Here is a 26,602-nt window from a genome sequence, read left to right as displayed (position 1 = left end):
GGCACTGCAGCGGCAGTATCAAATTAAGCGGGGCATTGCAACGGTGGTATCAAATTAAGCGGGGCACTGTGGCGGCGGTATCGAATTAAGCAGGGCACTGCAGCGGCAGTATCAAATGAGCGGGGCACTGCGGCGGCAGTATCGAATGAAGCGGGCACTGCGGCGGCAGTATCAAATTAAGCGGGGCACTGCAGCGGCAGTATCAAATGAGCGGGGCACTGCGGCGGCAGTATCGAATGAAGCGGGCACTGCGGCAGCAGTATCAAATTAAGCAGGGCACTGCAGCGGCAGTATCAAATGGAGCGGGCACTGCTGTGACCGTATCAAATTAAGCAGGACATTGCAGCGGCAGCATCAAACTTAATTTAACGGATTAGAATTAGATGGGCTTTCTTTGTGTGAAAATTATTGGTTCTGATATAGCTTTTGAAGGCATCCGATGACCATCGACCGAGAGCTTGGATCTGCTGCTATGAGAGACCTTTTTGAGCTGCTGTAGTTACTGCCCCAATTCGGAAGGAGCGGCTGGAAAATCTTTCTACGGGTATGACTGGTTGGACGATGTTTATTGAATATCGTTTGGATAAATGTTTTTGAAACCAAAAACAAAAGAGGGTCAAGAGGGGATGTAGACTGAGAGCTTCTGAATTGTAGGCAAGAAAAAGGGCCTGATACAGTGACGGGAGGTTAAAAAATTCAGACGTGGTGACATCTTTTTCCTGATCTGATTTACTAGGATATAGTTTTGCTGTCGAGCACAGAAAGGACGGAGACGGTTGGATGGAGTTTGGGGTTGAATAGAAGTTATTGTGAATTCCATGCATCTCAGGAAACCACAAAAAGCCAGTATGAACATAGCGTAGAGTCTACGAGCGGTATGGAGTGAGTGGTACCCTGTGCGGAGAATGTGGATACATTTAGAAAGGATGTCGAAAGTTATCGGCTGTCTAGCGTCCGGGCTTGGAGGATGAGAGCACTGAATTCCTTTGATCAAAAGAGATGTTTGAGAATTGTTTATTTCCGGAGAGGGGGCATCGTGAATTAATTTGTGAAAAAAATGTGGGAGGCAGCCTCACGTTAACGTCTGCCGCAGGAGGTAGAAGGAAGGGAGGGGGAAGGATAGGAGTTTGGGAAGCTACGCCAGCAGGCAACATTACGTGCGGCGCTGTAGCTGAAGGCGCTGCAGTGATTAGTTGAGAAGAGGAGTGAGGCAATGCAGTGTGAGGAGCAGCCGAGTCTGGGGCGTGGCCCAGGCTTGCTGACGGCCTGCTGCATCTTGAAGCTCGAGAGGAGCCGGAACTTGATCTGGAAGACAACGTAATTTTTAATGAAGTAGGGAGCTATGAGGAAGAGGTGCATGGGCCGCAATTGTCAGCAGAGGCAGCCTGACGTTGGAAAAGGATTAGAAGTAACAGGAGGAAAGACTGAGATGTGAGGGCATGTGTTGCAAGCGTAAGCAGCTTTGCGCTTGTTTCAGATGCTGTAGCTGTAGGCCACAGGGGCTTGTGATATTCGTGGGGGAAATGCTGGAGAGCCTGTGCAGCCAGCACAGCTTGCAGAGGCAGCCTCACGCTAGTGAGCTGGAGACCACTGAAAAGGAAGAGCAGTTAGAAGTAGCAGGAGAAATATGATGACTTTGACAACATCATAAAATGAAGAAAAAGACATGCTTTTCCTCTTAACCACAAAATAAGTAGTAAGTATTGAAACAGCTAGCCAGCCAAGCATCACATCAGCTGGTAGAGACTTGGAGAGAGGTGCCTAGCAGTATGCACAACACATGCAAATTAGGCTGTTCACATTACTTGTTCAATAATAATAATAATAATAATAATAATGGTTTCTTTATGATACACCTTAGTTGTTAGTTTGCACCTATAATTGTACACCGTTTAACTTATTTTCACGAAAATCTAATCTTTTTTATTTTATCTGTCTATCGGAGTACAATGTGTAATTTAAAATGCAGGTAAAAAGCTGGTGAAAATTAATACAGAGAATTTGAGTAATTTTATTGTGTGTTCTATGCAGTTCTGCATCTTGGTTACAAAGATGACATCAACATCCATAATGTCATCACATTGTTTAACAACAAACGACCTACCTTTAGCGACTTTACCTAAAAATTTCATTGCAACACGGCCTGCGGCGTTAGCGGAGACAGCCTCGCGCTAGCGACTGCTACGCCCGGCTACATGTGGCGCTGCGGCCGGAAGAGCTGCGGTGAAAAGTTGAGCTGAAGCGGGAAGCAAATTAGGTTTTGCTGTGGTGAGAACTGGGGCATTTAAGGCCCAGGCTCGTTTAAGGCCTGCCGCTGCGGCCCAAAGCTCAAGGAGAGCCGGGTCTTGTGCGGGACAATGGTAGTGTCGAGTGAGGCGAGTTCGAGGCTTTGCTCGATCTATTTGCCATCTTGGCTCATTTGCAGGGTGAAGAATAGATCGTACATGATCAGCTTTGTTTAGCCTCCGTGAGAATGCTTCGTCTGAAATAAATGAGCGTTTGCTACAGCCTTAAATACTATCCACTTTCCGATCGGAGGATATATTGGCATGGCCGAATGATACGAGGAGGTCAGGGAAGTTGGAAGTCTCACCGGTGGAGGCGAGGTTAAGCCTCGGGGTTGTGGAGAGCGTGTGGCTAGTCGAGCAGAGCGGCGACCGCGATGAAGCCTGGTGCTCGGTGGCGGTGACTGGCAGAAAAGGAGTGTGCCTAGATAATAACATCAGCATACAACGCATCAAGCGATAAAAGAGTCAAAAACTAAAATGTACTTACCATACTCTAGTGGTTTTTCATCTGTTTGCTAGCTAGTATGCTGACCATCCAATCAAAGGACGAGAAAATGCTGAGAAGCCTTGGTGCTTGGCGTCAGTGACTGGCGGAAAAGGAGTGAGCCTAGGGCCGGCAGATTGCGACGGAGGATACGAAAGATCTCCAGTACAGGTCTCGTCGTAATACGGAAAAAGATGAGTCTGTGATACAATGGCTAAAGGAGCAAAAGCGAATGCTGGAAAACCTTTCGTGGAACTGAGGTAAGTTGGCTGTATATGTATATGTATATGTATATATGTATATATATATATATATATATACATATGTGCTTGTTAAGGTGATTAGCTGACAAGGTCCACCTGGGCCAGACTGATTGATTATCTGATCGTGCTCCTCCCGAACCTCGTTAATAAAACATCATTTAGTCTACTTTGATGAACAGAAAGCTCAAAAGAACAGCAATTATTTGAAAATATTTTATATTATTACAAACGTCTTTACTGTCAGTTTTGATCAATTGAATGTGTCTTTGGCAAGTAAAAGTATTAATTTCCTCTAAAAAAATCTTACATTTACTACATGGCACCTGCTGATTCTGCAGCCAGTTAGGTTGCTTGGTCAACATTGGTTGAACACTGATTCAGTGTTTGCTGTAAGCTGGTCTTGCAGCAGGTTCCTCTGAAATCCTCCACCTCCCCCAACTCGACCTGTCTGATTCTGCTATAGGATTTATGTATGCCTATTATATCCGCCAAGACCAAATCCATTAACATTTTCATATTAACATTAACATGCTAAGAGTTATTCATAGTTTTTCCGTACCCACTGTATGTGCTTGTTAAGGTGATTAGCTGACAAGGTCCACCTGGGCCAGATTGATTGATTCTCTGATCGTGCTCCTCCCGTACCTCGTTGATAAAACATCATTTAGTCTACTTTGATGAACAGAAAGCTCAAAAGAACAGCAATTATTTGAAAATATTGTATATTATTACAAACGTCTTTACTGTCAGTTTTGATCAATTGAATGTGTCTTTGGCAAGTAAAAGTATTAATTTCCTCTAAAAAAATCTTACATTTACTACATGGCACCTGCTGATTCTGCAGCCAGTAAGGTTGCTTGGTCAACATTGGTTGAACACTGATTCAGTGTTCGCTGTAAGCTGGTCTTGCAGCAGGTTCCTCTGAAATCCTCCACCTCCCCCAGCTCGACCTGTCTGATTCTGCTATTGGATTTATGTATGCCTATTATATCCGCCAAGACCAAATCCATTAACATTTTCATATTAACATTAACATGCTAAGAGTAATTCATAGTAGCTATCCAGTGCGTTGTGATTGGCCGAATACCTCAAGCGTTTGACGGAAATGTTACGCCTTTACCATACTGTGATGCTGTGTCCTGCCGCAACGAGACAAAACCAGTAAAATCCATTATAAACGAGGCATTTGTTGCATCCAGTGGGGACATAATTACTGATTATAATGACTTATACTGTCTTTTCACGTGTTGCGTTGCATCGCGCAGCGTAAACATAAAGCCATGTCTGCATTTGTGATCGGAGAAATGACAAACAACAAAAGCTACTCTACACTGCTCAAAACTCGCGTTTGAATCGTCAGTGGCAAATTCTTTAAATATAAAAAACGTACTTACAGTCTGTGTGTCAGAACAGCCGGCATTGTAGTCTACTCTTCCAGGATCAGGAAACGTTCCTCCATACAATGCACTGCACACATCTGAATATTTGAGATGAACTGTTCTGGAACAGTGTTGTAAATACAACTTAACCACTGATTTCTAGTCGTGTCCTCTTGGAAGACCAAACAAAGTAGTTTCGCTTTCACAACAAAACACACAGAGTCACACATGGCGGCCTAGAGTGAGCGGAGGCGTGTGGGCATGAGAACGGCATGGCTGGCAGTCTTGCGGCAACCACATGTGACAACCCCGGGCTGTACTCCGCTTCGTCCACGGTGAAAGCCGATCCGGCGATCCACAGCGTGAAGTTGATGTATTTCCTCAGCGACCAGAGAAGATCAGCTCCAGGCATGATGAAGCGGATATCGTCCTCTTTTGGAAGGCCAAACAAAGTAGTTTCGCTTCCACAATGCTTCATGTTCGCTTCACGACATGGCAGCGGCGGCGACAACAATACTACAGCGAGAATAAAAGTTACGCCTTCTTTCTTTGCGTGAACATTTGGGCGGCGTTATGCAAATCTTCCCACATTGTGACGTAGACATGTTAGAACGAGCCATTTTAGGTAGGCGTGGTTGACTCTTAACTTTTATAAAGAATACCTCTTTGGATTTGAGATTTTAGTCTTTGCAACTTTACAGATCTTCTTTATGCACCAAGAGCTTGTAACATTCCAAAGAGAAAGGAAAAATTGAAATCGCATCATATGACCCCTTTAAATTTTAACTTTATTAACGTCTGTTCTAACTAGATATCTGTAAAAATGTTTTCTGCAACCTGATATGGATCAAATCCAGTGATCAATGTTTTTTCTTGGTATCTCTGCTCATGTATTTTTGCATTCACTGCCCTTAGTTTGCCCTGTTTTCATTCATTGCACTGCAGACATGTCACCTTTTTATTACTGATGATGGAAAGCATGTAGTAAACTGGATTCTACTGTAAAGATATGTTTTGTGAAAATTTCTGTTGATCATGGCCGTAAATACTGGTCATATATCCAGACATGTGGTGTAGTCAAGCGCACTGTTGACATTTAAAGAGCCCGTTCTAGATTGCTTTGGTGGAGTGAAATTGCACACTCCCAATAAAGTCTGTCAGATTTCTGTAATCTTCTGCATCCTCCGCAAACGGCTGCTTAATCCACCTGTGTGTGGTATATAAGTGCAAATTCAACACTGTATTCTTTAACCAGCTTAAGTAGCCACTAAATGTATGTAATTTGTTAAGACTTTACACTAAAGTTCTATATGTGTTAACAATAGTTTAATAATACTTTTACAGCCATATTTATGACCAGCGGGGCAGAGTAATGATGCTGATCAGGTTCTAAACCAATGCAAATAATCGACGCTATCGTTGGTCGCATTTGATTTTTAGGGTATTCTTCCCTGAATATATCTTTGTGTGCACATGTTGATGTCTGCATGTTAGGTGTCAGCTTTGTTTGATATGTAGAATTTGCATTACAGTTGCACCCATTAAATTAGAGGTAATCAGATCCATCTCTTTACTGCGAGCTGCACTTAGAGGCACTCAGCTTTGATTACCTGGGCTGACTGGATGCAGAGAGCTTTTAAGATGCTCATCTCTTTTCATGAAATGTCTCAGCTGAGACAGCATTGAATGGCTGCGAGTGCGACTACATTCACTACTGTTTTTTTTACTGCCTCCTGCACTCAGGACCCTTGGCTGTTTGTTTTGCTGCCGTCTCTGATGTTACACATGCCTGGCATAATAGCTTCCCATGGTTTCGGGCTTCATTAGAGTCACCACAGTCTATATGGCCACACACTGTGTGGTTTTCTTTCATAACTTTAAGGCTGATTGGCATCAACATGTTATAAAATAAACAGCAATTTGGAGATCACTGTTACCAGATCAGATTGTACAAAGCTCCAAAAATGTCCCAAAGCACCATAACAATAGTTTGTTATTAAGTGTTTTGAGACCTACGATAGCTTTTTGTGAGGTACAAACCCAAAATTTCGATCTGTTCAGGCATGTTGTTTGAAGTGCATGTGAAAAAGAAGTACACTTTATAGCACAATTATAAAAAGAGTGCTTATCACAGAAATAATATTCTTTAAAATAATATATTTAAGTGCGAACTGAGTGTAATGTTTTCAGACACATTAATTGTTTGTCATTTGCAATTAAATGAAAATGATAGTATTATATATTATAGTTATAAAACGGTGTATTGTAGTTAAATTTAAATGTAGTTAAATTTATATTAAATGCAGTTAGTTGCACTACTAATGCAATCCTTATATGTAATTACAATTCTATCTTTGAAATATGGTTAAGTGTACTTTCGAATGTAATGACAAGCATTTATGATAAACTAAAAATATACTTTAATGTAACTTCTATTAAACCTTGTATGTCATGTATTTAAATATATTTGGAATTACAGATTTGTAATGATGAATTTGAAATTTAGTACATTTAACATATATTAACTTTTAATGTTACATCAAATAGCACTAGAGTTTAAATTATAGTACTTTACATGTGTGTTAGTATGTTAACACATCATCATAAGTGTACTTCTTTAATGCACGAAAAATATTATTAAAACCTAATGATTAAATCTTTTAATTTGGCATTACAAAGTGCACTTGTTAAAATTGTGTCTGTATAAGTACACTTGAATAGCCTTTTATTTCATCAATATTATATGCACGCACATATATATATATATATACATATATAGACACACACACATAAAGATTTTGAATTACACTACAAGTGCACATTTAATACAATACCTTTACTGAGAAGGATACCTTGCATAACATTTTCATTCATCATTAGGTCATGATGGAAGATATTTCCAGTTACAAATTGTTGTGTAATATAAAGCAATGTGGGATCTGTTTTGCATTCTGTTTCCAACTGTTTCTGTCATGCCCACACACTGTATTAAGATGGGTCTCAGATCAGGCACTTGAGTGGTGAGTCATAATGCCAGATGCTTCTCATAGATAAGAGTACAAGCACAACAAAAAACAAAGCAAATCTTGTGTTTGTATTTTCACTGTTGTTTTATACTCCTTAGGTAATGACTTGTTCCTTGTGGCGGTCCATGAGCTTGGTCATGCTTTGGGACTTGAGCATTCTAATGACCCTACGGCTATAATGGCTCCATTCTATCAGTATATGGACACTGAGAGCTTCAAACTGCCTCATGATGATCTACAGGGCATCCAGAAAATATACGGTGTGTTTAAACCTCCCATAATCCACTGGCTTCTACATAACTGTTCACAGTATTACTATTAATACAAATCAAACTTAGGGTCAACAATTTGAATAAAACGGACACTAATAAAGCTGAGCCATATCATATTGACCAAGTTATTAAAGAAACATGTCGGTGGACTTATTTGACTTATTTGACCAGCAAGCAACTGCATTTCAACCAGAACTACCTCGCAACACCACAGCAAACCCCCGGAACACTCTAACAACTGCATAGCAACACATAAAAAACATGCATAAGAATAATACTAATAATTGTTATTATTTTAATTTACTTGTTTTAATTTGTAACTAAACTTTTAACGGTTTCATGTGTAAGAGAAACAAATGTATCCTTGTAATAATTTACAAAAACATTAAATAAAGGGTGATGATGCTCTCTTTTTATTCAAAGACCCAATAAAAATTTATTCTTTATTTAAATTTTTTTAATAAATTCTTGAAAAGAAAACCATATGTAGTTTGGCATAATCTCTTATTATTTTTCTTTGGAAAGAAATGATGCACTGCTTGATATTAATTGAAAAAAAATTCAAATCATATTAATTATACATTATTAAATATTAATATTTATATACATAAATGCATACATACCCCTGCAGACCCTCATAACTGTTAGGTCAATAAGTTCCTTAAAATATCAGAAATGTTTACCTTTTTATTAAAAGAAAAAATACCTCACTTTTATGGTCAAGTAATTCTGTATAATTAAATGTGGTGCAACTGCTCTAATAATTGTAATATTTATAGATTAATAATTTATGATATTTGTAAAAAAAAAAATTGCAATAATGCTCCATTTAACATAATATAACATGAACTAACAATGAAAAATACTTCTAAAGCATTTCTTAATCTTAGTTAATGTTAATTTCAATATTTACTAATACAATAAAATCAAATAATATATCTGTTAAGTTGCATCTGTTATTTAACCTGAACTGAACTGAACCAAACTTTTTTTTTTTAGTCAGTACATTTCTTGAAAATTGAATAAAAGTTTTGCACAACCACATGAAATGGCACATATTCATTCTGCAGGTCCTCCAGACAAAAATCCTCAGCCTACAAGACTACTCACAACTGCTACGCCTCCTCGCTTGCACCTACCAACTGACCCTCGAAAGCATGACCGACAGGGTCGCCCTCATCGCCCTCCGCAGAAGTCAAAACCAGCCCATCCCAACTCCAAACCTAACATCTGTGATGGAGGTTTCAACACTTTGGCAATCCTTCGACAGGAGCTGTTCGTCTTCAAGGTAGGAATAATGAACAGCTTCACTGAGAATTAGTGCAGCATAAATTGTGTGTTTCCTAACACCAGTACACTCTTATTAGGATCAGTGGTTCTGGAGGGTGCGAGATAATTCTGTGGTGCCTGGATACCCGATGCAAATTAGCTACTTCTGGAGAGGTATGCCTCCGAAGATCGATGCTGTCTACGAAAACAGCGAGGGGAAGTTTGTCTTCTTCAAAGGTAAGATGTTTTTCCTTCAGACTTTTAAATCTTACAGGCTAAATATAGATGTGAATATCTGAAGGAAAGTGCTCAGCTTTCAGGATCTACTGAGGGCATTTTCACACCTGGTTTGTTTGGAGTTTGTTTCTCTCTTAGTTCGGTTCATTTAGGCATATATGAACACAGCAATCGACCATAACTGGTCCGAGATCATCTGAACGAGGTGGTCTTGACCAGATTGAACACAAACTCTGGAGCAGTTCATATGTGTTAAGAAAGCAATCCGACCCAGCAGACCAATGAACCAAGCTGTATTATCATTCATAATGGGAAAAATGGGAAATTTGTTACGTAAAAAGCTGCAGCGTTTGATTCTGTAGGTGAGCACATTAGTTAACACAGTTGAAAGAGCACCTCTTCATCGTAAACTGTTATGATGGTATGAATCTGGCCATCATTCCCACTCTAACTGATTTACCAGTTAGAGTGGGAATGATGGTTACATTCACAATAAACCCGTGGAGCTAACTTCTCGATGGATGATGCTATGAGGAACATAACCAGGTGTACTCTGACCAATGACAGGACAGTTTTACTCACATGTGACTTGCAAAAACGCATTTTGGCATGCTTTCAAATGTTGCCTTGTGAAAGCAAACTGAACCAAGAAGCAAATGATCTACAGATCTGAAAACGTCTAAAACAGTCATAATTACAATCAATAATACCAATACTATTAATATTATTATTAGAAGAAGAACAAGCATTTTTTAAACACTAAAGGCAATCTTTTGCATTTCTTTGAATTTCTGAAGGCAACCGGTTCTGGGTCTTTAAGGATACAACCCTGCAGCCCACATATCCTCAGGACATTTCTCTTTTTGGCAATGGAATGCCCACGCAGAGCATTGAAACAGCTGTTTGGTGGGAAGATGTGGCCAAAACCTACTTCTTCAAAGGGGACAGGTCAGTTTTATAGCTTATAGCTACAGTGTACAATGGGACCCAGTGGATACCACCTTCACTGGACTGTTCCATAATGTCTGAGATGTTTTTTCGGTCTACTATTACAGATACTGGAGGTACAATGAGGATATGAGAACCATGGACCCCGGATATCCAAAACCTATTACTGTGTGGAAAGGCATCCCAGACTCTCCACAGGGAGCTTTTGTGGATAAAGAAAAGGGTGAGACCTTGAAATTATCCTAGCTGACTATGCAATGTCTTGCAAAATACCCCAATTTGCTCATATGACAAACCTAGTTTTGAAATATAGCCATTGAGCTTTACAATACTGGAACTCAGAAATAATTATTGCCATAATTGCATTTGTATTGGTGCCATGGCCTGTTGGTTTGCACATATGCTCAGACACATTGAGCTGTGACTTTTTATGTTGGTGATGCAAGTTTGAATATGCTTGCATTTTATGTATACTATAAAATATAGTCTATTAAGTAAATTGGAAAAAGGCCCAAAATTGTTCTATATATATTTTTTTATATATATATATATATATATATATATATAAATTAAAAAATGTTAATTGCAAAGGGAAATTTTCTGTTTTGCATAACTACACTATATGAACAAAAATACTGAGACACACCCCTTAATTATTGATATTCCATGGTCAACTGTAAGTGTAATTATTGGAAAGTGGAAGCATTTAGGAACAGCAATAACTCAGCCATGAAGCGGATGACCACGTAAAGTCACAGAGCAGGATCACCAAGTGCTGGGGTGCATGGTGCATAAAAGTCGCCAACGCTCTACTGATTCCATAGCTGAAGCGTTCCAAACTTCCACTGGCATTAATATCAGCACAAAAATGTTCGTCAAGGGGCTTCATGAAATGAGTCTCCATGGCCGAGCAGCTCCATGCAAGCCTCACTTCACCAAATACAATGGGAAGCATTGTGTAAAGCACACCACCTCTGGATCCTGGAGCAGTGGAAACTTCTGTTCTGTGGAGTGACGAATCACGCTTCTCTGTTTGGCAGTCTGATGGGCGAGTCTGGGTTTGGAGAATGCCAGGAGAACGTTAGTATACCAACTGTAAAGTTTGGTGGAGGGGGGATAATGGTATGGGCCTGTTTTTCAGGGGTTGGGCTAGGCCCCTTACTTTCAGTGAAAGGAATTCTTAATGCATTGGCATACCAAGACAATTTGGACAGTTCTATGCTTCCAACTTTGTGGGAACACTTTGGGGAAGGCCCTTTTCTATTCCAGCATGACTGTGCCCCAAGTGCACAAAGCAAGGTACATAAAAATATGGCTGGATGAGTTAAATGTTGAAGAACTTGACTGGCCCACATGGAGCCATGACCTCAACCCCATCAAACACCTTTGGGATAATCTGGAACACATATTGCGAGACAGGCCTTCTCGTCCAACATTGGTGTCTGAGCTCACAAGTGTTCTACTGGACAAATTGGCAAATATTCTCACAGAACCACTCCAAAATCTAGTGGAAAGCCTTCCTAGAAGAGTGGAAGCAGTTATAGCTTCAAAGGCAGGGCCAACTTTATATTCTATAGTCTATGTATTTAGAATGCAAAGTAAGTAAAATCCCTAGTCATATTTCCAATTACTTTTATCCACATAAGTGTATACGGTTACCCTTTACTTGAAGGGGTGTGCATAAGACTGACATGGCACCTTCATAATCATGACATGTACATCGTTGCATTAAAAATGACATAACTGAGCGAATGACGCTTAATGACAGCTGTAATAAACATGCATAAAAACTCCTTCATATTCATGACATGTGTCATGTCATGATTATGAAGGTGTTATGCCAGTCTTGTGCACACCCCTTCAAGTAAAGTGTTACCTTGTATATCACCACATATAAGTATTTTGTTGAGCCACTAGACTGTAGAAATGCTCTCCAACTATTTCAATCTTAAAATCCCCCCAGAGTTTTAGGGTTTAAGTAATTGGTTCACTCTGGTGGAGACTGTGTTGGTGCCAACTGGCAGAAGAGAAGAAGTTTCTCTGAACTATTATCTCTGCACTCTGTGCAAGTCCTCACATGTGTCTTATCGATCTGGTGATCTCTGAGCTCCTTCAGTGTGATAATTGGCCTCTCTGTGGCTTCTCTCACAAACATCTTTGTTCATGCAGAGTTGTAGAGGATTTGGGTTTATAACATCTACTTCCTCATAATTGAACCAACAGTGCCAGATGGGACCTTCAAAGACAATTTATGGCTTTGTTTTATTTTTTTTTGGAATGGCCTTTAGTGTTTTTTTTTCACAGGTAGAGGCAATTATAAGTCAATGTTGTCCTTGTGTTTGTACCATGTATTTTGAGACCTGCTAATATGATGGCACTCTTGGAGTACCATGAACATTATATTTATGTATATGTATTACTAGTGACAATTAATTGACTTTAGTTTTAAGGTCATTAGACTTAAAATTTCTTATTTTCAACTAAGAATAACACATGGTTATGTATGTTTTCCAGTATGCCTAGTTAAATATGAGCTGTCTTCCTTCTCTCCTAAGGATTCACATACTTCTACAAGGGGAAGGAGTATTGGAAGTTCAACAACCAGCGGCTGAGAGTGGAGACAGGCTACCCAAGGTCTATCCTGCGTGATTTTATGGGCTGCGACAGCTTAACCACTGACCCTGACTGGGATTGGATCCCCCCACAGGAAGAGGAACCTCCACAATATGACAATGATGACGTTGATATCGTACTCAAGCTAGAGAGCAGCGGTGGAGCAGAGAAAGCGGTGGCCATCGCCATCCCCTGTGTCCTGGCTCTGTGCATGATGGTGCTGCTTTACACCGTGTTCCGCTTCAAGAGGAAGGATACACAGCGCCACATACTGTACTGCAAGCGATCCATGCAGGAGTGGGTCTAAGATTTAAAGGTCCCACTCCTTCTGCTAAAACTATTTCCATCTTTAAAATCCCGTCAAATTTAAAAAATTGGCTTATATTGAGACACTGACTTTGTGTCAGTATTTGTGGGCAGAAACGAAGGACGATATAAATGAACAGCGTGCCAACTTCCTGTTCCCACTGCCAGCTTACGAAGATGGCAATGTGTTGTTTTTGTATGGTTTTGGAACTCTGTGTGGCTTTGGGCGGCCATTTTGGTTCCCAGAGTCATATGCGGGAGTAAACTGTTACTCTACAAACTTTTCAATTGATTTGAGAAATATATATCATCGGACTGCTGATCTAGATACTCCATAAGGTTTGAACTCACCTGTGTCACTCCGAAATACTTGCTTGTGTTGAAAAACTGTAACCCAAACCAAATATGCCCTTAGTGTCCAAAGAGGATTGCTTCATTCTCATGGGATATTCTGAGATGACTGGCTTATCGATCATTATTTGAGTTCCATTTGGCTGCATTCATCTGCAGAATATATGGGATCTGTCTGCATGGAAATCAGAAGGACCTTGACATATAACATCGGGGCTACATGCAATATTTCGTCGAATGCCTTAATCACATATTGAGTTTATTTTTCTGTGTGTTATTGTACATGTGCCTGTGTGAATGTGACCCCTTTCCATTACTTCCTTTGCTTATCACTGTTTTTTTTTTTTTTGGCACACTACTGACTGACAGAAACTTCCAGTAAGATTTAAAGTGCCACTGACTGTTTAAAAGTTTCATTTAAAATGTGTGTGTGGCTGCTGTCCACGTTCTGTACTGCTGCGTTTTTTTAAAGACTCCAAAGCTGCAACACAGAAAATTTGACTTTTGGTTAAGTGCTTCCAATCAAATCATAGGGAATTTATTTAACGAAAGATTGCAATTAAGCAGAAATACCTAATGAAACTTCAGTAAGAATCAATAGATTATCAACCATAAAAATAACATGAAAATGTTAAAGGTATATAAAAAACACTGATATTGGAAGTTTGCAATGCAATACGTAGACTAGATTTGCGTTTCCTGAACAAAATGCTTGTACTTTCAAGGAAGCTAGAGAATTGTGGTAAAGTTTAGGGTAAATTTGAGCTTTGAGCTTTGGTTTGGTGTATGAAGCTGCATTATCAGCGCCATCATGCGTCTTCTTTTGACAGTGTTGGAGAACCAACCCATAATATAAGATTGTCTTTGAGATGTAAAGCCAGTTTTGGCATGAAAGCTTAGCTTATGTGTATAGCTGAACGCATTGCCATATTCCATTCATTATTGCGCGTAAATACAAGTGATTGACACATGCACCCTAGTAAGTTTCACTACTGAGTTTCTAAACATGATGAATGAGCATCAAATACCACTCCGAAGCGCATATGCTCTCAAGTGGCCAAGACTGCAAGTGTGGGTATTGGGACAGGCCCAAGGTTAGAAAAATCTGACTGCATGCATACAGTATGCGCGTACTATGCTGATGAAATTTACGACATGTGCACTGTACACATACCCTAGTGTATGTATAACAATGGAAGTATACATTAAGCTTAACGATAATGTAGCCATGTTTAATTTGACACAAATCAATAAGACACAGTGGGCCATAAAATCACAGTCTGTTCAATGGGTTGTACCTCACTGTCAATCATTCAGCTGTCAAAACAGAGAAAATATTCCAAAACATTTCAAGTGGAAAGAGAACTTATTAAATTGTACCATCTATTACATGTTTATCTTTCACATCATTATTTTAAAATTTGGTTCAAATTAAATATACTTTTAATAATATAATATAATATAATATATATGCTAAGAACAGGCCAATCTGAATGCAGTCCCAAGCTGACCAATCCATATATATACAGTATATATACATTAAATAAATACATTGACAAAAAATTTTGTTCTGAGTTTAAATTATTTTATCACTGGTGAACGTGATTTCACCAAGTACAATATGTTCCTTGATCCTGGAAAAAAAAACAAAAAAACATTCCAATCAACCAATCAGAATTGAGGGATACGTTTCAGGAACTGTCAGTTTTAGGCTTACAACCAGGGTTAGGTGCTTGTACACCCTTGTTATTCAGCTATCATTTGCCTCTGATTTTAGGAATAAATTATGGTTAGGGTTAGGTTTAGGGGAAGTGATGGGGTTAGGTCTATGTTTTTGGACAGTAATGTTGATCCAGGATCAACAAAAGATGTTGATCCAGGCATGTCTTTCTTGGCGACCCATTTTCACTATAGTTGATAACTTGAGATGCAAGATGACACCAGTTGTGTTTGTATGAAATGAGAATGGATGTCTGCTGTGTGATACGAGAGACATGAAAGTAGTACCATTTTCAGTTAACCTGATGAGTGGTCTGATATACAGCATTGCCGTAAATGGTGAATATTAGGAAATATTTGATGCTTAATGCCATGATTTAACAGTCAGAAAAGAAGAACAAAAAGAGACGTTTTATTATAGTGCTGCATTGCAAACACCCAGTGTTTACCTAATAAAGTCCAATATTGAGGGTCATAAAAATATAAAAAAATAGCATTTGTTGCACAGCTAAAGGGAGCTATATTGAGCTATACTGCATACTGCAATCAGAGAAATAGCTTTCTGCTTATTTCTTTCCATGTAAAAATGTTTGTTAGCATGATCATCACTAAACACATCAAATATTGCCATCGAGTGTTTCTTGGAAGTGGAGTGATGTATATTGTCATATGCCTTGTTTTATCTTTCGTTTTATGAACTGATCTATAATGGACTATGGTGTTTCTCGCCATGCCATCAGCATCAGCCTTCCAGTTGCACAATCATGAGACGTGCACATGAATTTCCATGCGTGAACTGTTGTTTTCATTATTAACAGAAGAATATCTCAAGAATATGCCCCGTTCTACCTTTGAGTACTGGATGTGTATCTGAACATGCTGTATATATATCTCATGTAGTGTCTTTATTACGGATATGAAAGGCAAATTATGCAGTACATCAATAATAAGATATTATCAGATGTGGCGTGTGAATCATTCTTGTGAACTCTAATGGAGAAGTTAACAAAATGTACCAGGCAACCATAAGACATTAACATGTAATTTATCACTGAGATTCATGAAAGGTTGTTTGGATGATATAATAAAACAGTTATATATTAAATAATTTTGCTGACTCGTGAAAATATCGTTTCTGTAATATCACTTTATGTTGTAAGGGGAAACTTAATGGACCAGTAAGATCCCGGGGAAGGTAAGATATTTTTAATGTTTTTGAAAGAAGTCTCTTATTATTTCAATTTAAAATAACTGTTTATTTTTCTAATATATTTTGTAATGTCCTATATTACTTATGGCAAAGCTGAAATTTCAGTAGACATAACTCTAGTCTTCAGTGTCACATGATTCAGAAATCATTTTAATATGCTGATTTGGTGCTCAAGAAACACTTCTTACTATCAGTTTTGAAAACAGCTGTGCTATTTCTTTCAAAAAAGTTTGGCCCCAAACTTTTAAATAGGAGTCTATATACGAATATATACTTTTGAGTATGGTTTTTAAATTCATCCTGTTGCACTGCAATATTGTGCAGATACTACACTGCCTATTTATTTATTTATTTTATTTTTAAAGGCAGTGTAATATCTGCACAATACTGTAGTTCAACAGGGCAAATTCACTCATTCCAAAATAATAACTACCTACACTGATGGTTTATGTTCCTCCACCAATTTGTTTGCTTCACCCTGAAATTCAGTGACTGTAAAATAGGTCACTCATGCCTTCCATTTAGTGTGGAGTTCTATGCAAGTCTGTGGTAGAGAGCAGATTGTAGTTGCTGGGTCACTGCATCTCAGAAGGAATGAAAGCTTTGGGGTTTTGTGAACTCTGGAAAGAAAACCATTGGCACTGATGTGCTGGTTGTGGTGGTCACAATGCCAGAGTGGCCTGAATACAAGTTACACGGTAAAGAGTGGGAGAGTGACTCGACCCACCTGTGGAGGGAGATGACACAAAGGTTCTAATATCAGTATAACTCTGAAATCAGAGAACAGCTAAATAATTTAATAAAAATCGAAACTGAATATGGGATTATACGATCCTGTCCTGCATCAGGACATCTTTTAAACTTTCCAGACTGGTATGTCCTTAAAAAACTGCTGAACTTCGTTTTGACTGTGTAAAGTTCTGTATTATATTCTACATAATGTACTTCATGAAAGACTTCCTCTAACTCGGTCTGAAGTTAAAGTGTGACATGAAGGTAACCGCATTATTGTTGTTTTTAAGACAGAAGTCAGAAGTCAGAAAGAGCTTTATTGCCAAGTATGTTTGCACATACAAGGAATTTGTTTTAGTATCACAAGCTTCCAGTACACAGAGACAACAACAACACAAAGCTAATAAAAATAAGATGTGAATAAAATACACATGCATAAATATAAATAAACCACAAAAAAAGAATAAATTGTATGTACAGGTGTGCTATAGATAGAATAGGAATATAATAAAATAAAATAAAAATACATTGTAGGGATGTACTAGGATTTAGGGTGATAAATAAGTATAAGGTTATTGCACATATTTTTATGCACAATGGGAGAACATTAACTGTTCATGAGGTAGATTGCCTGGTGAAAGAAACTGTTCTTGCGCCTGGCTGTCCATGGTATTCGGTGCTCTGTAACGCCGAGCAGATGGCAAAAGTTCAAAAAGTAGATGGCTTTGATGTGAGGGATCCAGAGTGATTTTCTGAGCCCTTTTCCTCAGTCTAGATGTATACAGTTCTTAGAGGGTAGGCAGGGGAGCACCAATAATCATTTCAGCAGTCCGAACCGTTCTCTGTAGTCTTCTGATGTCTGATTTTGTAGCTGAACCAAACCAGACATTTATTGAAATCACATCAAAATCAATAAGTGCACAGGACGGACTCAATGACAGCAGAGTATAACTGTTTCAGCAGCTCCTGTGGCTGGTTGAATTTCCTCAGATGGCGAAGGAAGTACAACCTTTGTGGGCCTTTTTAACAATGGAGTCGATGTGAGTGTCCCACTTCAGGTTCTGAGAGATGGTGGTTCCCAGGAATCTGAATGACTCCACTGCAGCCACAGTGCTGTTCATGATGGTGAGTGGGGGGAGTGCAGGGGGGTTCCTCCTGAAGTCCACGGTCATAGCCACAGTTTTGAGTGAGTTCAGCTCCAGGTTGTTGTGACTGCACCAGACAGCCAGCTCTTTAACCTCCTGTCTGTAAGCAGACTCATCTCCGTCCTGGATGAGACTGATGACTGTAGTGTCATCTGCAAACTTCAGGAGCTTGACAGAGGGGTCTTTAGAGGTGCAGTCGTTGGTGTATGAGAAGAGCAGTGGGGAGAGGACGCAACCCTGAGGGACGCCAGTGCTGGTGGTGCGGCTGCTGGATGTGAATTTACCAATTCTCACTAGCTGCTGCCTATCTGTCAGAAAGCTGTTGATCCATTGACAGATAGAGCTGGAAGCAGAGAGCTGGGTTAGTTCGGTCTGGAGGAGTGTTGGGATGATGGTGTTGAAAGCAGAGCTAAAGTCCACAAACAGGATCATCCCATAAGTCCCTGTTTTGTCCAGATGTTGCAGGATGAAGTGCAGTCCCATGTTGACTGCATCATCCACGGACCTGTTTTCTCGGTAAGTAAACTGCAGGGGGTCAAATAAGGGTCCAGTAATGTCTTTCAGATAAGCCAGCACCAACCTCTCTAATGTCTTCATGACCACAGACGTTAGAGCCACAGGTCTGTAGCCATTAAGTCCTGTTATCTTGGGTTTGAAGCAGGCAGGGGCTTCGCACAGCTCCAGTGATCATTTGAAGATCTGTGAGAAGATGGGGCCAGCTGGTCAGCACAGGTTTTCAGACATGCAGGTGTCACACCATCTGGGCCTGCTGCTTTTTTTCTCTTGTTCTTTCTGAAGACCTGGCGCACATCATCTTCACTGATCTGAAACGTAGGAGTGGGGGAGAGGGGGGTTGCAGGAGGTGTTGATAGCTGTGTAGAGAGATGTTCAGAGCGGGTGTGGGCTGCTAGACTGAGAGTTTCAAATCTACAGTAAAACTCATTCAGGTCTTCAGCAAGTTGTTGATTGGTCTCAGTGCTGGGGGATGGTGTCTTGTAGTTGGTGATGTCTTTCAGGCCTTTCCACACTGATGCAGGGTCGTTGGCAGAAAACTGGTGTTCTAGCTTTTTAGTGTAGTTCCTCTTGGCCACTCTAATCTCCTTATTCAGTGTGTTTCTGGCCTGATTGTACAAGACTCTGTCCCCCCTTTTGTAGGTGTCCTCTTTGGCCTGAAGAAGATGACAAGGTTGTGCTGTAAACCATGGCTTATCATTGTTGAATGTTAAATTAGTCCTGGTAGGGATGCACATGTCTTCACAGAAACTGATATATGATGTTAAACATGCCGTGAGCTCATCCAGATTGTTGGTGGCAGCTTCAAAAACACTCCAATCAGTGCAGTCGAAACAGGCTTGAAATACCCGCTCTGTTTCGTTGGTCCATATCTTTACAGACTTTACTACAGGTTTAGCAGATTTAAGTTTTTGCCTGTGAAGTCCCCAAGAATGATTAAAACAGAGTTTGTGCGCTTGCGGTGGAATGTAAACACTCACGAGAATGAACGAGTGAAACTCCCCCGGTGAATAGAACGGCTTACTGTACAGTTAATGAAAAGCCCTTCTAGATCAGAACAGCACATCTTCTTTAACACTGTTACATCTGTACACCACCTTTCATTGATGTAGAAGCATGTCCCGCCGCCACGCAATTTCCCCATTGATTCTACATCATGGTCCGCTCTGAACTGCTGGAAGCTAACGGATTTAATTACATTTTTTATTGTCAGATTATAGTACAGCATGTATCAATGAATGGCACAGTTTTAACTGTCATGGTGTGTGCATGAATGAGTTTGAAATACCTGGCATGCTGATTATTCCGATCACTTTTAATGGCCACTTTTTGCATTTAAACTGGCTTATTCTCACTGTTGACATTGAAAATGAAGCACATGTTTTTTTCACGGTTTATTTCTTGACTGCCGTTTTGACATTGTGTTTTTGTTATAATATCATTACATGTTATATAATATACATCGTTAATTTTGGTGATTCTCTTTAATCTATTTGCCCTGATTTGATCAATTTTCCTTGGAAATTAACCCCTTAACTGTCATCCCCATTTTTGAAAATTCACAAGAAAGTGCATTATCCAAACTTAAATTATTATAATTCATGAATGCTTTTGAATACAGACCTAAGGTTGGTCTCTTTTTAAAGAAGACCATTAGCAGATTATTACAGAAGTGAAATAATTTAATAAAATTAAAGTATTAAAAAGTTATAGAAGTTTAAATTTACTGTAAAGAAAATGTATTGTACTATTTTTATTTTATATAAAATAAATATTTTAAAAAATAGTTAAAAATACAAAATTGCTATAAAATTAAAGCCATATGTCTACATTGTCAGGATTATGGACCTGTTTTGCCCCTGTTTCTGTTTCAGTGTTCCCTTATTTGGTCATGTTCCTGTTCTCGTTGTCTCATTATTAGTTGATTCCCTGCACCTGTCTGTCCCTCATTAAGTTTAGTATAAATGTGTAGTCTGCCTCATGTTTCCTTGTCGGGTCTTGAATGTCTTCCTTGTGCTCTGTGTCTCCCTGTTGGATTATTAAAGACTCTCGTTTTGTGAAATCCTAGTCTCCTCGTTCCTCCCGTAAGCAAAGTGTGACAGAAGACCTGACTGAAACAGTTACCTCTGTGTGTCTACCCTCCAGTTTTGTTTCCATTTTTTTTTCCTCAGTGTTTTGTTTCCATTGTGTTTTCCATGGATCCCATCTCCCGTCCGGAGTACCTCCTCCTCCTGCTATAGCAGGGGGAGAGATCGCTCGAGGGCCATACTAGACTGTTCCTGGTCCTCGCTGCTCTAACCAGCTACCCGGACGATGAGCTCTGTTTAAACATCTCGTGCAGAGCACTGTCGTCTGAAGATGGTCCTCGAGCGAATTTCGCCGCCTTTGTGGAGTGGACACTGGTGAGACCCGGATCACCGATCACCGTCTGTCCCGAGGGGGATCTCACGAGTGCCACTCCGGACCCAGTGCCCAGCCCACCATCTCCCCACTGCGCAGAGCGCATGCCTGAGCCCACCGCTGACAGACAGCCGGACCCCGCTGCGACCGACGAGCCATCGCCACACGAAGCGACAGAGCTGAGGATCGCCATGGAGACAGAGTTGCTGACGATGTCAGTCAAGGTGTGTGAGCCGGCAACTATGCCTGTCACGAGGGAGAAAGCCGCGGACGGTGTGAGCGCGGAGAGGAGCTCCGGCCCCTGCACCGCGGCTGAGGGTGAGCTGTGAATGGCGCGGCGAATGTGCCACACCAAAGAGGAGAGGGCTCCCGTTCCTGAGTTCTGGCCTGAAAGCCCAGAGGCTCACAAATGGAGTCTGTGGCCATGACTCCTCCCTCCGTCGGCTCCACCGTGGGTCGCCGTTTTGGCTGTGGCCTGGGTCCTGCTGTACTCCTCCTGCTCCGGGCCCCTCCTGTCTCCTCCCTGGCTCCTCCCTCTTTCGTTGCCTCCCTGGTCTCTGTCTGCCAGCCCCCTCCCGGGTGTCCGTCCTCCTCCAGAGCCGCCTCCTTAGTTCCCACCCGTTCCCCCCTTCTGGTGCGAGGACTCCTTCCTTGTGCTCTGTGGCTTCCTGTTGGATTATTAAAGACTCTCGTTTTGTGAAGTCTCCTCGTTCCTCCTGTAAGCAAAGCATGACATAAGTTGTGTTCCACATTTGAAGTTGATGAAAAAAATTTAGGTTCATATGCAATTTTGTTTAGGCATTATACCAAAAACAGCCACCGGGTGCCTTCAAACTCCATTGACATTTTTTTTTTTGATGCACTTCTGTCACAAATCTATCACTTTCTCTCTCAATATTATGTTTATCAGATCTCATTCTGCATGTTCTACAACAGCGTGCTTGTAGCCCAGATCTGTCTCCTATTGAAAATGTATGACCAATCATGAAAAGGAGAATCACACAACTTTCAAAGGAAAGATTGCTATCAAATTGCACACCTAGGTTCCTAACTGATGACGAAGAATTGACGGCACAGCCGTCAAGTGTTAGACAGTACATGCAGAGGTTTTTGGTCTGATAATTAACATCTGGTTTTTTTCATAATTTATCAGTAGGAAATTATTAGTCATCAAGTTTTTATCAAGTGTTAGACAGTACATGCAGAGGTTTTTGGTCTGATAATTAACATCTGTTTTTTTCATAATTTATCAGTAGGAAATTATTAGTCATCAAGTTTTTATATATATCTGCTATGCATTCTGGTTAGTTTTGCGAATTGGTATATTTCATCGGGCTGTGAAAAAAGATCCACTTCCACGAATAGAGAAATGCAACCACGATCGGATGATAAGAGCAGGTAATTTGTAACTCTAATGAGAGCAGTCTCAGTACTATGATACGGTCTAAATCCTGACTGGAAATCCTCACACCATGTTTCTCTAAGAAAGAGCATAGTTGTGCGGAGACTACCTTTTATGGTATCTTTGACAGAAGAGGGAGATTTGAGATCGGTCTGTAATTAACTATGTTTTACTTTTATTTATTTATTTAGTTATTTCAGTACTTCAACATACAAAATGGAAATTAAATTATATTTAAAAGCTTTTAGCTTTTAGTTTTAATTACTTTTTCTTATTTGTATGTTTGAATTGTTTTTAGCTTTATTTTTTTTGCTTTCATTTAAATGTTTTAGTTTTGAAATGTTGTTGTATGCATTTGTCATTTTTATTTAATTTCTTTTATTTTCTTAAATGTGTGTGTATATATATAGTATTTATAGAGTTTTAGCTTTTAGTTTTAATTACTTTTTCTTATTTGTAAGTCGCTTTGGATAAAAGCATCTGCTAAATGACTAAAAGTAAAGTAAGTAACTAATTCTCCAGGATCAAGTTGTGTTTTTTTTAGTGAGAGGCTTAATAACAGCCAGTTTGAAGGTTTTTGGGACATATCCTAATGGCAATGATGAATGAATATTCAGAAGAGGATCTATGACTTCCGGAAGCACCTCTTTTAGTAGCTTCGATGGTATAGGATCTAACATACATGTTGTTGGTTTAAATGATTTAACAAGTTTATACAATTCTTCCTGTCCTATAGCAGAGAATGAGAGGAATTGTTCCTCAGGGGATCTATAGTGCACTGTCTGATGCGATACTGCAGCTGACGGCTGCATGGTTATAAGTTTATCTGTAATAGTATCGATTTTGGAAGTAAAGAAGTTCATAAATTGATTACTGCTGTGCTGTTGGCAAATTTCTGCACCTGCTGATGCTTTATTTTTTTGTTAATTTAGCCACTGTATTGAATACATACCTGGGGTTGTGTTTGTGTTCTTCTAAAAGAGATGAAAAGTAAGCAGATCTAGCAGTTTTTAAGGCTTTTCTGTAAGTAGAAGTATTTTCCCTCCATGCAATACAAAATACCTCTAGTTTTGTTTTCTTCCAGCTGCACTCCATTTTACGGGCTGCTCTCTTTAGGGTGCGAGTGTGCTCGTTATACCATGGTGTCGGACTGTTTTCCTTAATCTTCTTTAAGCGTAAAGGAGCGACCGTGTCTAAAGTGCAAGAAAAGAGGGAGTCAATAGTTTCTGATACACCATCAAGTTTTTCTGAGCTATTGGATATGCTGTGGAATTGAGACAAATCAGGAAGATTAATTACAAAGCAGTCTTTTGTAGAAGTGATGGTTCTACCATATTTGTAACAAGGAGTTGAATTTGCAGCTTTAGCTATATGGAGTATACACAAGACTAGATAATGATCTGAGATATCATCGCTCTGCTGCAGAATTTCAATGCCATCGACATCAATTCCATGTGGTAGTATTAAATCTAAAGTATGATTATGACAATGAGTAGGTCCTGACACGTGTTGTCTGACCCCAATAGAGTTTAGAATGTCTATAAATGCCAATCCCAATGCATCTTTACGAAGTCGTGGCCTAATGGTTAGAGAGTCGGACTTGTAACCCAAAGGTTGTGGGTTCAAGTCTCGTACCGGCAGGGATTGTAGGTGGGGGGAGTGAATGTACAGTGCTTTCTCCCACCTTCAAAACCACGACTGAGGTGCCCTTGAGCAAGGCACCGAATGCCCATCTACTCCCAAGGTGCTGCAGCATAAATGGCTGCAAACTGCTCCGGGTGTGTGTGCACTTTGGATGGGTTAAATGCAGAGCACTAATTCCAAGTATGGGTCGCCACATGTCACGTCACTTTTTTTAAAATCTTTTTCATTATCTACATGGATATTAAAATTGTCAGAGAGTCGGACTTCTAACCCAAAGGTTGTGGGTTCAAGTCTCGTACCGGCAGGGATTGTAGGTGGGGGGAGTGAATGTACAGTGCTTTCTCCCACCTTCAAAACCACGACTGAGGTGCCTCTTGAGCAAGGCACCGAACGCCCATCTACTCCCAGGGTGCCGCAGCATAAATGGCTGCAAACTGCTCCGGGTGTGTGTGCACTTTGGATGGGTTAAATGCAGAGCACTAATTCCGAGTATGGGTCGCCACATGTCACTTCACTTTTTTAAATCTTTTTCATTATCTACATGGATATTAAAATTGTCAACAATTAAGACTTTATCTGCAGCCAGCACTAACTCTGCAAAATCAGCAAATTCTTTGATAAAGTCTGTATGGTGCCCTGGTGGCCTGTATACGGGACAGAGAGCTCGCTGCCGCGCTCCTGGGTCGAGGAGGGGTGGCTGCCGTCCGAGAGGGAGCGGAGTCATCGGCCCCGTTCGCCAGGAGGCCGGAGCCTGCTGCCATCCGCCATGATTGGGGAGGAGCAGGGAACGGGGGACTCGCTGCCGGCTGCCCTCAATAGAAGGAGCCATCGCCGTCCACCAGGAGGCGGAGGAGCAGTGGGCCGTTCACCAACGATGTCCAGTGTGACGAGTGGGGGTGGGGCCAAGAGCCGGTGGAGTAATTGATAATGAGCGACACCTGCACCACTCACCGGTCTCGAGTCCCACGGAGGAGCTCCGGAAGGCGGTTCCCGCCTCCTTCTTCCCGAACTACGAACTTTGTTACAGTCACAAGGAATTTATCATCAACACTTATGTTATATAAAGCACCATTATTCAAACAAATTATACTTGAAACCAGAGCTCAGAGAAATACTGAAAATATTGCTATAAATTGTAGCAACACCTCCCCCTTTACCTTTTGGCTCATGTTTATAACAGTAATCTTGGGGGGTTGATTCATTTAAAATAATGTAATCATCTGGTTTTAGCCAGGTTTCTGTCAAACAGAGCACATCTAAGTTATGATCTGTGATCACATCATTTACAAAAAGCGCTTTTTGTAAGAAGGGATCTAATATTCATTAAGCAAAGCTTTATCATTTGTTTATCTGTATTATATCTGTTTTTTAATACTCTTAAATTTGTTTGGACGTTTTTTGTATTTGCTAGTTCGGGGAACAGACACAGTCTCTATAGTGTGAAATCTTTGTGAAAGAGTCTCTATGTGCTGAGAAAATTCTGTGATGTGAAGTGGCTAGCAGACGGTCGGTTTAGCCAGTCTGTCTGCTTCCTGACCTGGGCCCCAGTTAGTCAAGTACAAACTCTATGTGCCATATTTCTAAAGAGAAGAGCGGCACCACCCCAGGAGGGATGAAGACCACCTCTTTTCAACAGGCCAGGTCTGCCCCAAAAACATTTGCTTTGATTTGATCAAAAGCATTTGATTGGACAGAAAGTCCAGGGTGATGTCATCAAAACTGTTGATTCATATTGGCGGACGTTAGGCACAGTAAGTTTTGAATGCTTCTTAATGCAAATTTTTCATTGTTTTGGAGTGCACTAGCTTATAGATAACCTTAGGCTAACATACTCAAAAAACTTCCATTTTGATTTCATGGGGATTTTAATTTTTCTTCAGGTGGGTGGCATTCCTCATGAATATGCTGGTATGTGTCATCCAATAGTGTTTACAATGCCTCTGGCGGTCAGTAGAAATGAAACAAAACACTAGTTATGCATGTAACTGTGGTTCTGTGAAAGCTGCCAAGCGAAAGGCTATATAATCCATATATAAAGGCTCAAAAGGTTCACTAAAAAGCTGTCACTCATTTCAGTGCATCACAATCCAAGTACATTTATAATGAAGCTATCCATACACTGCACAATACATTTCTTTTTTAAATAGATGTCTTTAGGCACATTTTTAGTTTATCTGTAATGATTTAAACCTATATGGTGGACCTTTTCTCAGAACTGAACTGTCTTAGATATTTTTGCAATTATCTTTAACCAATTGGTCTCAAGATGACTGGATGTAGCTCCCCTCAAGTTCACGCAAGACATTTTGCACAAATCAGATACTGTACATCTATTCTTTTAAACAAACTTTTACTTAAAAATGTGCTTGTAGTGAATTAGACCCACTCTTTGTTTTGCCAA

At 40.1% G+C, this 26,602-nt stretch overlaps 1 protein-coding gene across 2 annotated transcripts in view; it reads left to right on the top strand.

Moving 5' to 3' along the window:
- Positions 1-14,045, top strand: part of LOC107566471 (matrix metalloproteinase-16-like) — a 32,518-nt gene extending 18,473 nt beyond the window's left edge. For both annotated transcript variants that reach the window (XM_016251932.1, XM_016251931.1), the window contains exons 5-10: positions 7,539-7,700; positions 8,783-9,000; positions 9,080-9,218; positions 10,016-10,166; positions 10,274-10,389; positions 12,722-14,045. In XM_016251932.1, coding sequence (XP_016107418.1) covers positions 7,539-7,700; positions 8,783-9,000; positions 9,080-9,218; positions 10,016-10,166; positions 10,274-10,389; positions 12,722-13,086 — 1,151 coding nt within the window. In that variant the 3' untranslated portion in view covers positions 13,087-14,045. The remainder of the gene's footprint in view (positions 1-7,538; positions 7,701-8,782; positions 9,001-9,079; positions 9,219-10,015; positions 10,167-10,273; positions 10,390-12,721) is intronic.
- The last annotated feature ends 12,557 nt before the right edge of the window (positions 14,046-26,602 follow it).

This window comes from Sinocyclocheilus grahami, unplaced genomic scaffold, assembly GCF_001515645.1.
Source record: "Sinocyclocheilus grahami isolate Dianchi unplaced genomic scaffold, SAMN03320097.WGS_v1.1 scaffold1077.1, whole genome shotgun sequence".
Lineage (NCBI taxonomy): Eukaryota > Metazoa > Chordata > Actinopteri > Cypriniformes > Cyprinidae > Sinocyclocheilus > Sinocyclocheilus grahami.
Note: the sequence above shows the minus strand (reverse complement) of the source record. Positions and strands in the feature narration are given on the sequence as shown.